This window comes from Grammomys surdaster, unplaced genomic scaffold, assembly GCF_004785775.1.
Source record: "Grammomys surdaster isolate TR1022 unplaced genomic scaffold, NIH_TR_1.0 362, whole genome shotgun sequence".
Lineage (NCBI taxonomy): Eukaryota > Metazoa > Chordata > Mammalia > Rodentia > Muridae > Grammomys > Grammomys surdaster.
The window spans coordinates 3901384-3915170 of NW_021604781.1; the positions used below are offsets into that span (position 1 = coordinate 3901384).

The 13787-nt window shown below is 43.6% G+C and overlaps 1 protein-coding gene across 1 annotated transcript in view; it reads left to right on the forward strand.

Moving 5' to 3' along the window:
- Positions 1-13787, forward strand: part of Fry (FRY microtubule binding protein) — a 388166-nt gene that overhangs the window by 255401 nt on the left and 118978 nt on the right. The window contains exons 15-18 of the mRNA XM_028779754.1: positions 1297-1383; positions 7526-7697; positions 9630-9762; positions 10453-10560. Coding sequence (XP_028635587.1) covers positions 1297-1383; positions 7526-7697; positions 9630-9762; positions 10453-10560 — 500 coding nt within the window. The remainder of the gene's footprint in view (positions 1-1296; positions 1384-7525; positions 7698-9629; positions 9763-10452; positions 10561-13787) is intronic.

A 13787-nucleotide genomic window follows, 5' to 3' on the forward strand; every position in this document is an offset into this window, starting at 1 on the left:
GGTTTGGCTGTAATTTATTATTCAGAGATAAAATTTTTACTAAGATCATTTACTTGGGGGAGGGGTTGGTGGACTGAGCCCAAGACCCGGCTCATACCAGCATGTACTCTACTACTGAATTGCTTCCCAAGGCTACTGTTTCATTTATTTGTTGGTGTTTATGTATTTACTTATTTGCTTATTTATTTTGGAAACATTGCCTCCTTATTTAACCCTGGCTGCCTACACCTAGCTCTGTACACCAGGCTGACTTCAAACTCACCTAGCTCTGTCTCTTACGTGCTGGGCTTAGAGGCACGAATCACCAAGCTATCTTTTTCTTTTTAAAATACTTGGTGAGTAAATTGTTTACCCCCACTTTGACCTCTATGACTTGCAAAGGCACTGGGAGTCTCCGGCACTTGCCTGGCCTCTGTCACAAACCAAACCCTCTACCTCAAACTAAAAGTATCTTCTGTCTCAATTTCTTTATCTGTAAAGCAAGGGTAGAAATGTTTTCCCGTTATGCCTCAGAATATTATATGACTGAAAGGAAATTACAGGCATGTAAGTGCTGCAGAAGTACAGTTGGTATTGATATAAAAATAAACAGTTCAAAGCAGAGATTATTTGGAAAGTAGCATCTCTCTCTATTGTGGCCAATGAGAGAACTCTTTAATGTGTATCCTTAGAGAACGTGAACTCCTTACTCTGCAGGTGGAAAGTTTCATATGGATTTTCCAAATGTATCCTCGAAGTGTATGTGCTTTAACTATGAACATGCCATACACATTAGTGACTACTAATTAGTGACTAATGTGTATGACCAGGCTCTACTTTAAATGCTGTGTCTTGTGTGTTAATTCTTCTTGCCCCTTGGGTTTGATTTTTATAAAGAGGCCAGAGGATGTTTTCAATGTTAAAGGATAAAGAAAAACAGCCATTTTGTAGTGATACTATTAAAAATATATTTCTCAGCTGAGTTTCAAAATACTACCAATATTCATCATACCAACAGGAAGAACCCAGGCTGTTTCGGGTCAGATGCCCAGGTGCCCTGTTGGTTTGGTATTTGCTTCTGCACCTCCAGCCTCACTGTTCTTACTGAGCTGATTCTGTGTGACCCTGCATCATGGTGGCTCCCTGGACAGTTCTGATGGCCCTGGGCTTTCTTCAGGGGCTCTCCATGACCCAAAACACTAGGCCATAGCCCTTCCAGAAGCCACTTGTTTGCTGCATATAGTTAAAACTTGCGTCTTGTGTTATTCTTGGTATTCTGTGTTTTTTATTTTATTTTTCTCTCCCAACCCCCACCAGGAACGTCTGGACTTTGCAATGAAGGAAATTATTTTTGATTTTCTTTGTGTGGGAAAACCAGCCAAAGCTTTCAGTCTCAACCCAGAGGTATGAAAGACTCTCTATGGAAACAGAGCACATGTTCACAGAGCCCATACCTTTGCTCTGAAGGTCTCCAGGCTCCCATGGGGGTGGGGATCCCATGGGGGCGGGGATCCCATGGGGGCAGGGATCCCATGGGGGCAGGGATCCCATGGGGGCGGAGCTCCCATGGGGGCTGGGTGGGGGAACACCTCTTGAGAGTTTTCTGTGTGTTTCTGCTCCTCTTCAGATTTGAGCGTCAGTTTTTCAGAGGTAAAATTTGAGGTGAGCTGGTTGAGGATGACCCAGTACCCGTGTGCTGTGATCCTCTCTTCTTTTAAAATAGAATCATTGTCACTTCAAAGACGGTGTTGAAACAGATGAGTAAATGCGGTAGAAGTGCTTAGTGGAGTTAGGGAACCCGAAAGAAGCACATGGTGCTCTGACAGCACCCCAGCTTCCTACACACCTATGGAATGCTTGGCTCTGCAAATGAGTGGCAATCCAGCTTTACATTAAAAAAAAAAACCACCTTCAGCCAATAGAACCCCAGCCCTGCTGCCTCTCTGCAGCCCTTATTCTGTGCAAAGATTGAAAGAACACTGGGCCCAAAGCCTAGAAGCCAGCTCTGCCGCTTGTCACGGAGCTCTGCTGCTTTTCCTAGGTGTGTGACATTGACTTCTGACTCTCAGCTATTCCACTAGTAAAATGGACAGAGTACTTTCCTAGGTTCCTTCACGGAAGAGCGGGTCTGGGCCTAAAGCATTGCAGACTAAAAAGGGAAGGAAGGAGAGAAGGGGGAGGAAAAGTGAAGTAAGGGAGAAGAGAGAATTCACACGCTGGAGAACAGATCTCTGAGCACGTATCTCTGTCATCTGTAATACCCTGGCCTCTTCATTCCATCATTACGAAAGTCAGTCCATAGGGCAGAGGCCCAGCATAGCTTGTTAGCGACCCCAACTCACCCCTGCAGCCCCTGCCTCTTTCCACCATACCCTACATTGTCTGGTGGCTGATGACCTCACAGGCCTCTGGAGTGGCTGCTGTCACAGCAGGTCAGGAGGAGGTCAAACCCAGGGCCGGATGGAGACCCCGAGCTGGACAGTAACAGACTTCTCTTGGTGGCAACATTCTCAACATCTTTTTCATTTCTCTGTAGTTGTAAGTCTACTATTTTAATAATTCTCAGAATTACTGGGTTACTCAGTAATACTCTGAATTATTGTTGCCCTAGTCAGGGTTCCTATTGCTGTGATCAAACACCATGACCAAAAGCAAGTGGGGGAGGAAAGGGTTTATTTGGCTTACACTTCCACATTATAATCCATCACCGAGGGATGTCAGAACAGGGGTTCAAACAGGGCAGGAACCTGGAGGCAGGAGATGATGCAAAGGCCATGGAGGGGTGCTTTATACTGGCTTGCTCCTCATGCCTTGCTCAGCCTGCTTTCTTATAGAACCCAGGACCACCAGCCCAGAGTGGCCCAACCTACAACAGGCCAGGCCCTCCCACATCAATCACTAATTTTAAAAATGCCTACAGACTGATCTTATGAAGGCATTTTCTCAACTGATGCTCCCTCTTCTCCAGTCTCTCTGGCTTGTGTTAAGTTGGCACAGAACTAGCCAGCACTTGTCCAAAGCGAGCATCTCTCATGCTGCTTCTGTGCTGAGTGTGCTAACACTCACCTGTCATCTCAGTCCCTTAGAGACTGAGCCAGCAGGATGGTGAGTCTAAGCCCAGACTGGCCTGCCTAGCAAGACCCTGTCCTAAACAAGCAGAGCACTCATAGTCACCAGCACCTGGAGCATTTGTCCTTGTGCCTGTCTCTAAAGTCTTCATCCAGGCAATGGCTTGTTGACTCATCCATCTGTGAAGAGCAGCCAAAATTGTGGTTGAAAGGGAAAATCGAGTAGGAAAAAAGATTCCAGTCTTCCATGTCTCTTTATCCTTATTACTTTATTACCTTTATTTCCTACTGTGATTTATTCATCGAGTGTGCATGCACACATGTGTGCGTCATGGTACAAGTGTGGCGGTCAAAGGACAACTGGGGGCGTCAGCTCTCTCCTTCGTGGGTCACAAAGCTCAAACTTAGACTGCCAGGTTTGGCAGTAAGTGTCTCTGCCCACTGACTCAGCTTGCCAGCTCCCTTCCACGCCTCTTCCTCTTGTAGGAGAATAGAAGAATTTGCCTATTAGTAGCTGCTGTTGTAAACCATCAGAGTACACATATCCAGCGTGGCTGCAGGGAAAGGCCTGCCTGGGGCAGAGAGGTAATGAAGAAAAGACAGACACAGAGGAACCCAGGACATAAATCTGGGATCTGGGTGGTCTGGGCTCTTAACTAAAGAAGCCACAGCTTTCTGGAAGCCCAGCATGTTTATTACAGAGTTGAACAGCAAGGCAGGGTTATAGCATACAGCTGGACAAAGGAAACAGGGTTATTACTTACAGATAAACAAGGAGGTAGCCGGATCAAGGGGATAGGTTTAGCTTTCAGCAGGAGCAGCCTCTGTAGGGCAGCAGTCTTCAGGTCATAAATATCCAATGGGGAGAAAACTACATACATCAGACATGTTCTGTGCATACTGTCTTACTCACACTCGGCCCACTGAGGAAGTCTTGCCATTTTCCTCTGATCCTCACTCCAGGAGGGGAAGGCTTTGCATTTCTCCATGGGTCTGAGGCTCTGAGGTCTTTGAGATAGCCAGCTCATGTGCACACACACACACACACACACACACACACACACACACATACACATACACACACACACACACTCGGGATTTAACTTTAGGTTTCTCACTTCCCTATACAGATCCCATTCAGATACAGTCATTCAGCAGTCAGAAGTTGTGTTTACCGACAGCGATGAAAAATGCTGCTGTTGGGTACAGTTTTTAGAGAACAAAACAAGATTGGCCTATTGGGACTTGCTTATCTGTGTGATTGTTTGTGTGATTCCGTAGAGTCTCACACTGGTCTTGAACTTGCTGTATTCCTGAGTGTGACCTGTCCCAGCCTCTGAAGTGCAGAAGCTATGAGCTAACGCCATCATCTCTGGCTCCATAATGGTTCTTAAATAATGTTTTGGAATAGTTTGTGTAACAAGGCTCAGAGACCTAAAGGGTTATCCTAATATCAAGTGTGTTGAGCATAAACTCAACAGTTGGGTAGTTTCTAGATAATTGTCTGACTGGGTTTGGGCCCGGAATGTGTTCTGTATACGTGTTCATCATCATGAGATGTGACATACCTGTGACATGAACTTCTAGGCTGACAGTTTCTCTCTCTTTTGCCCTGATCTAAAAGAACATGGAATTAAAGGCAACTGGAGGCAAGAAAGGAAAAACACTGTGTGCTGATAGATTGGAAATGAAAACATAAAGCTGTTTTTATCCGTGGGCAACTATTGTAGAAAGCTGCAAAAAAGCCGCGCTTGGTGGGACACACCTATAATCCCCCAGCATTTGAGAGACGGAGGCAGCAGGATCGGGTCCGTGGTCATCCTTGATTACGTAGGGAGTTCAAGTCCATCCTCAACAGCGTGAGACCTTGTAACAAGGAAAACAATGTCAGCACAAATAAAGATAGCACTATTTAAAAAGAGAGAGAGAGACAGAGAGAGAGAGAGAAGAGAAGAAAATACCAATTGATTTAGAGCTGATGCATGACTTTAGGAAGTTTGCAAGATACAAAATAAATAATATATTTGTATAATCTAATAATGAATAATCAAATTAAACAATTTGCAGTATTGATGAAAAGCAAAATACCTGGCAATAAAACAAAATATGCACACTACTTTTTATCCCAAAAATTAAAAAATATTGAAAGAAGACAAAGACCCAAATAAGTAGAGATAAGTACTATTTATAACAAATCAAAAGATTGGCTATTGTTGAGTTCTGTTGTCCCCAAACTAACTTAAATACATTATTATCTTTTTTCAAAGATTTATTTATTTATTTAATGTATATGAGTTCCCTATCTTCATGTATTCCTGCATGCTAGAAAAGAGCATTTGATCACATTACAGATGGTTGTGAGCCACCGTGTGGTTGCTGGGAATTGAACTCAGGACCTCTGGAAGAGCAGCCAGTGCTCTTAACCACTGAGCCATCTCTTCAGCCCATATGTTATCATATTAATAATATTATCTTAATAAGACTGTCATCTTAATAATAGACAGAGTCCCTATAGCTTCTTTTAAGCTAGAAAGCAAATGAAGTGGTTTTAGATTTTTCTATGGAACATCAGTCTACTAAAATAACCAACATAGCTTAGAAATAGAATAAGAAAGTTAGACTATAAAATCATGTGATCACCCAATCAGTATAGAGTTAAAGGGTCCATGAGGATGGAGACGCTAGAGATAGACCCGCAGGTGAATGCTTGGTCGATTTCAACAATAGGAATTTATTCAACGCATAGAAATCTTTGCTCTATGCGGTGCTAAGCAATTGGATACCTACCTTGCAAAATCATGAATTCTGGGCCATAATTTTCACTGTAAGCAAAGACAAGCTCAAACTAGATCATGCAACCTAAGTAGAAACCCAACACTGTATGTCTTCCAGAAAACAAATAACATAAAAACCTCTAGGATCCTTGAGTGGGCAAAACTTTCTAGAACACAAAATCATAAACCACAGAAGGTTAATAGATTGAATATATGTTTTAAAGTTTGCATGTTGCTAAGATAATTAACAGAGAGTCATAGCATGGGAGAAAATATTTTTGACAAACCCCAACAAAGCACTTCCTTCCAAAATATATAAAGAACTCTTATAATCAACAAGAAGGAAGTAAACAACACACTATTAAAGCGAGCAAAAGCAATGGCCTCTTCGACAAAGAAGAGAGAGAGGCAGCCAGTAAGTCGAGGAAAAGGTGGTCAGTGTCACTGGCCTCTGGGGAAACATAAGATAAAATGGAGGGTAGGGTACACTGGGGTGGGCTCTAGAGAGCAAGAGCTTCGTGCAGTCCTGAGACTGTGATTCAGAGAGCAAGTGCCTTGCTGAGTCCTCACTTGAATCTTTAGCTGATGCCCTTAGGAATGGCGTGTCTCCTCACCTGCCCGTGTGTGGTCATGGGTTTAATAACCTTCAGTTTTTAAATTTTATTTTCAAACTTGCTGGTCTTTACAGTCAGAGATCAGTAATAGATGTTGGCTGGGCGTGGTGGGGCACACCTCTTAAAAAACAATTTATTTATTTATTTATTTATTTATTTACTTTACATCCCAGTATCAGCCCCCCCTCTTCTCCCAGAACCTTGTCTCACAGATCCTCCCCCATTTCCCTTCCCTTCTCCTCTGAGAAGGGAGACCCCACTATGGGTATCTCTCCCCTTACCCCCAACACATGAAGTCATTTCAGGACTAGGCATATCCTTTCCCACTGAGGCCAGACAAGCATCCTAGTTAGTGCAATGGGGTCCACAGTCAGGCAACAGATCCAGGGACAGCTTCGGCTCCAGTTGTTGGGGGAACTGCATGAAACCAAGCTGCACATCTGCTACATATGTGCAGTGAGAGGCAGACAGCTAGGCCCAACCCACGCTCACTCTTTAGTTGGTGATTCAGTCTCTGGGAGCCCTCAAAGGTCCAGGTTAGTTGACTCTGTTGGTCTTCCTGTGGAGTCCCTGTCCTCCTCAGGTCCCTCAGTCCTTCCCCCAAGGCTTCCATAAGACTCCCCAAGCTCCATCTAATGTTTGGCTGATAGATTTCTGGGAGTTGAGGCCAGTCTGACCTACCTAATGAATTTCAAGCCAGCCAGAGCTACACAGTGATTTATTTAGCTCAAAATAAATAAGTAATAGCTATTTCATTTGTGGTTCATATTTGGTCCGAATAGTTTCACACAGTCTTTAAATTAAAACCTGAAGTGTCTCTTTTTGTGAAGCATTTGGGTCTGTTGTGTAACTCAGTTTACCTTAGTCACAGCTGCTCACAGAGTGACTACCGATCTCTTTTGGTATTCCCTTCTACACACACACACACACACACACACACACACACAAACACACACACACCTTTAACAGATGTGTGCCCATTTCAAACATGCCCCCCAAGTTTGGTGAGCATCTTCCTGCCTATTTATTCTTGAGATAAACCCTGACGGAATCTTCTAGAAGTCTGGGCCTTTCCATTTGTCTATTCCAGAGAATGAACATCGGTTTGCGGGCGTTCCTGGTGATTGCCGATAGCTTACAACAAAAGGATGGTGAGCCGCCCATGCCAGTGACAGGAGCTGTGCTGCCTTCAGGAAACACCCTGAGAGTAAAGAAAACGTATTTGAGTAAGACTCTAACTGAAGAGGAAGCCAAAATGATAGGTGGGTACGAACCCCTTACAAATCATTATCAGGTCCTTACTGTAAGTGAGCTGTACTCAAAAAAACAAAAACAAAACAAAAAAATAGCAAAAATTTGCCAAGTATCTGGTGAGACATTCCTGCGCAGTTGTTGCCTGATTCCCAATGGGTTCCAATCTTGGAGCCCTTTAAACTCTTTAGGACTTCCAAAATAAAGTAAATAGTTTGTCACTTAGATGTTGGCCTTCATCTGGGCCCAGGTAAACATCTAATATTGGTTATTAGTTGTCTACATTGTACAGTAAGTTTCCACGATCTCTGTATGTTTTGGCAAATAATCTTATTTATGATTTTTTCATTAATTCATATTTCAAAGAAGATTCCTTCCCTTCTTTTTTCTATTTCTTTTTTGAAAGTAACGTTGGTCTAATTTGTATTGTAAGCATGCCAAGTCCCACAAACACTGCAGGAGAAGTTTTCTCTCTCTGATATATCTTCCTGAGTCCAAAGAGGTGATTTTTTTTTTATACTTGTTTGTTCCCTTTTAAGTACTCAAATTTAGAAACAGTTTCTAAATTCCAAAGATCTGAGAGAAACACATGCAGAACTCTTCATTTTAACTTTGGTCTTCTTAGGCTGGAGAGTTCAAGACACTTCATGTGTAAGAAATGACTCTTGGTACTTATTTTGCTAACTTATGATACGGAACACTTCTCATTTGATTTGTATGTGTGTGAGTGTGTGTGTGTGTGTGTGTGTGTGTGTGTGTGTGAATGTATTAGTATGTGTATATGTGTGAGTGTGTGTGTATGTGAGTGTGAGTATGTGAGTGAGTGTGTGTGTGTATGTGTGACTGTGTGTATGTGAGTGTGTGAGTATGTGTGAGTATGTGAGTGCATGTATGTGTGAGTGTGTATTGTGACTGTGTGTGTGTATTGTGAGTGTGTGTGTATTGTGAGTGTGTGTGTGAGAGTGCCTGTGTGTGTGAGTGTGTGTATGTGTGAGTGTGTGAGTGTATATATGTGTGAGTGTGTGTATGTGTTAGTATGTGTGAGTGTGTGTGTGTGAGTGTGTATTGTGACTGTGTGGGTGAGTGTGTATTGTGACTGTGTGTGAGTATGTATTGTGTGTGTGAGTATGTATTGTGAGTGTATGTGAGAGAGAGTGCCTGTGTGTGTGACTGTGTGTATGTGTGAGTGTGTGTGTGTCACTGTTTTCTAACTGTAAGGATACTTATGTCACATGCAGTGGCAGCAATACATTTCCAGCATTTTAAAGTGTATAAGTGAAGTCAGTTGTTTGTTTTGCTAAGACTCTGCACGTGCATTTCAGAGAACAATATACAGCTATTAAGCCCTTAGGCCCAAATAAGATTTATCATTTATCATATAATTGCTAATGCTGGTAGGTTTTCTTGTTAATCAGAAACATAGCATTTCAAAAGCAAAATTAATTACTTAATTTTTATGAAAAGTCTCACTGGAATTTTAAAAATAGGGAGCCAGAGAGTTGCCTCAGTCGTTAAGAGCGTTGATGCTCTTCTGGAGGACCCAGAGTGGTTTCCAGCATCCACAATGGCAGCTCACATCTGTAAATATAATCCATAGGACACAACGCCCTCTTCTGGCCTCATAGGATATTGCACACATGTGGCACACCATATATACGTGCACACAAAGCACTCACATACATAAAATAAAAACCAATCAAACCATTTCAAATATTACAGCTCTTATCACTTAAGTCCCAATGATTATTTAGTGAACATCTCCAAAGTGTAGGTCAGTGCACTAGGAGCCAGGCAGACAGACGGAACCACTCTTAGCTCTGCGCTCAAGGAAATCCCAGGCGTAGAGGACCCGCTTGAAGGAGAAATATTGTAGACCCGGTGTAGACCAGGTTATGATTCTTTGACATATTTAGTTAAAAATATGGCTGACACATGTTTTTCAGGAATGTCCTTGTATTACTCTCAAGTCCGCAAGGCCGTAGGCAACATCTTAAGACACCTTGATAAGGAAGTGGGACGGTGCATGATGCTGACCAACGTCCAGATGCTAAACAAAGAGCCGGAAGACATGATCACGTGAGTGCGCCCGAAGAAGGCAGGACGAGTTGGAGGGGGCGGGGGTCTAAGCCGACGTTCTCCTACTTGACTCGGAGTTTCCAAGGGTGGTTAAACAGATGTGTTGATGAGATTTGACTGAAAACCATCTCCGCTTTTTTTTTTTGGTTTTTCAAGACAGGATTTATCTCTATACCCTAGCTGTTCAGGAACTTGCTTTGTAGACCAGGCTGGCCTCAAACTCACAGAGATCCGCCTGCCTCTGCCTCCTGAATGCTGGAATTAAATGTGTATGCCACCATTTGACTTTAAAAAATAGATTTATTCACTTTATTTTGTGTGTGGATTGTATGTGTATGTGTGTTCCACATGCACGATTGTCCCTGTAAATATTAGAAGGAAGCATTAGATCTCCTGGGACAAGTGTTATGGATGGTTGTGAGCCTCCATGTGGGTGCTGAGAGTCAAACCTGGGTCCTCTGTAAGAGCAGCCAGTGCTCTAAACAACTGAGCCATCTCTCATCCCTGCATCTAGACTTTTAAAAGTTCATTGGCACAAATGAAGCTTTGAGGAGATAAGCATTTGTTAGAGGCCAGAACCAGGCTATACTTAGAAGGCCTGTGCCCGTATAGATTTAATACATAAACTCATAAGCTTAAATGGTTTTTCATAATCTTTTGACTTGCTTAAATTTTGTCTTCAAACTCTAGGGGTGAACGAAAGCCCAAGATCGATCTCTTCAGGACCTGTGTTGCTGCGATACCTCGACTGTTGCCTGATGGGATATCTAAACTTGAACTTATCGACTTGCTGGCCAGGTGGGTGGGAACAGTCTCAGAGGATATTTGATCAAAATTGATTTTAATCTTTAGTCATGGTTCAAAAAAACAGAATACAATGATTATTTTCTACTGATGGAGATTTACTTCATAAGGTATTATTCCGGGTCTTATGTATGAACAGGTGGAAGGAACTTAGAATTTTTGTTTTTGGTTTTTTGGTTTTTGGTTTTTTTAGTTGTGGGTCTTGAGCCTAGGAACCCACTTGTGCTAGGTAGGTGAGCCCTCTGCTGCTACTGAGATTGATTGCCAGCCCTCTGTTTACTCATTTTGAGACAAGGTCTCACTAAGTCCCAAGCTGATCTCAAACTATGACCTTCCTGCCTCAGCTTTCTGAGTAACTGGGATTGCAGGCCTGATTCATAGACCTGGCTTGTAACTCGAAGATCTTTGTTATTTTATTTTCTATGTTCAAGGGGTTTAAAATCCAGTTTACAATAGTTACAAAAGAACCAGGCAGTGGTGGCAGTCACCCTTAATCCCAGCACTTGGGAGGCAGAGGCAGGCTGATCTCTGTGAGTTTGAGGCCAGCCTTGTCTACAGAGTGAGTTCCAGGACAGTCAGGGATACACAGAGAAACCCTGTCTCAAACAAAACCAACAGAAACCTCAGCAAAATAAATAACAGAAGTCCACACAGTTACTCGAAACCCCAGGATGGGTGCACTCAGATGACCAGCACAGAGTAGACCCTTGAGTTCGGTGGGGAGAGGGGTCAGCTGTGGACCAAGGAAGCCAGCAAATCAAAGGTGTGTTTGGAAAGGCCCTTGGAGAGGAAGGATCAAGTTCAGAAAGGTAGAGAGAAGTGTGTGGCCTCACTGTGAGAGCTCATCCCAGGTCTGACCCTGTGTGAGGCCCCAGACTCTCTAATAAGGCCAAAAGAGACAGTAATCTTAACTCTGCCAGTAGTACTCCTGAAAGCTACCAAAAATCTCATTTATGTTTTTCCCACCATCCACACAACTGCACAGCCCGACTGTAACCTAACAACCGTTTGCGTTGAGTGAAGTCTCTCGTAGTTTAGGATACAGCATCCTCTCCTGTAATCTGAAACTCCAACTGACAGGATGTCTTTCATTTACAATCAGAAAAGAAACACAGAAGGCAAAAGCGTTAGAAGCATGGATGTAAGGAGTGGGAGAGAGAGGGAAAGTCAGCATCGGGCTGGGGAAGTGAGCTACAAAGAGTTAAGAAAGCCAGGCATGAACGGACATAGACACACACCCAGAGAGAGGGAATTTTAGCATCAGGCAGGGCCATTAATGAGCATTTTAGGGGCTGGTGAGCTGGCTCAGGGGGTAAAGGTACATGACAACCTAAGTTCAGTCCTTGGGATCCACATGATGGAAGAAGAGAACTGACTCCTGACCTCTGACCTCAACATACATGCCATATCGTATTAATATCCACACAAACACACATGCATGCACACACAGTAAATGTAATTTTAAAAATTATTTAGATTAGAGGGTTAAGCTCTGTGATTAAGAGTACTGACCACAGTATTCTTTTATAGAGGACTCCAGTTCAGTTCCCAGCACCCACATGGTGGCTCACAGCGGTCTGTAACTCCAATTCCAGGGGATCCGATACCCTTAGCTGAACACCCCAGGTACTTACATGGTACATGATCATATATGTAGGCAAAACATCCATACATATACAATCATGTGGGTGCTCAGAATCAAACTCAGATTCTCTGGAAAAACAAAAACCCAATCCTCGTATCCAGTGAGCCATCTCTCCAGCCCCCATAAATGTAAGTTTCAGAATGCCATTTTAGATATGTTCATCTGATAACAGTGGCAAAAAAGGAAAGCCCAGAGAAGAGAAAAGATATGAGTGCCTAACCCCCTAGGCATACCCAAAGCCTGAGGAGGTTCTGTTCGCTGGCAGCAAGCTTCAGTTTATTTATTTAGCTTCTGATGGGACAAAGTCCACAGGCTAGCGAGGGGATCAGCCTAGGTTATGCACCGTGCATCTTTTCTCAGCTACCTACTGCATGAGAGCCAGAGGAGAATCAACAGATGAGCTCAAACGAGCAGTCTGTGACAGAGCACCCTCTCTGGTTTTTGCACAGTGACTTTTATTGCCTGAGACCATTCCCACCCTCTTCCTACACATCTAGCTTGGGATGATTCTGACTATGGAGGCTGATGAGGATCTGTGACCCTCACAACCACGCTCCTCAGTCAGTGTCCTCTGAGCAGGCCCCCCCTCACTTGTCATTTGTTAGCCCTCATCAGGTTAGCCACAACCTGCCTGTTGCTCTCACAGACAACCTTCAGCCATGGATCCTTCTCTCTGTTCCATGGTCAGAGCGCACTTTAAGAAGGACTCGGGCTGGAGACAGAACACAGTACAAAGAGTTTGCCTCAGCTACTTGAGGCTCCGGGTTTAATCCCCAGTCCCTCCAAAATCATCTAAGGTTTAGACAGTGAGCAGCCTCAGCTTTTGGAGCCTGAGGCAGAGTGGAGGAGATGGACCTGAACTGAGGTGAGCTTCCAATTCTAAGGAGACTCACGAAGGAACAAACGGTGAATAACAAAACACACTGATTTTCAGGAGTCGGTGTGGAAGGAAGAGTTTGGAGTCTTTTGAGGGTCTTCCACTCAAATACTCTCCTGGGATGAGAGCAGAGACTGAGAATAAAGAAAATTCTGGCCGGGCGGTGGTGGCGCACACCTTTAATCCCAGCACTTGGGAGGCAGAGGCAGGCGGATTTCTGAGTTTGAGAGTTCGAGGCTAGCCTGGTCTACAAGTGAGTTCCAGGACAGCCAGGGCTACACAGAGAAACCCTGTCTCGAAAAAAGAAAGAAAGAAAGAAAGAAACAAAGAAAGAAAGGAAGGAAGGAAGGAAGGAAGGAAAGAAGGAAGGAAAGAAAAGAAAAGAAAAGAAAAGAAAAGAAAAGAAAAGAAAAGAAAAGAAAAGAAAAGGAAAACTCTGGATAAATTCCAGAGTGGCCCTAAAACACAAAGGAGCTGCCTGCCAGTTGCTGTGGGGAACAGTAGACAGGCTGACAGCTGGAAGTCAGTATTTTTGTGGCTGGGGCATGGGGAGATCAGGATGTGACCATGGCCACCAGAGGACAAGGTGCTGAGACAGGAAGCATTATGGGAGAATGGAAAGGTGACAGAACTTTCTAGAAAGTTTGAGCTTGGTATCTCTGCTCGCTATTTTATTACCTGTGTGATCTAGACAATTTA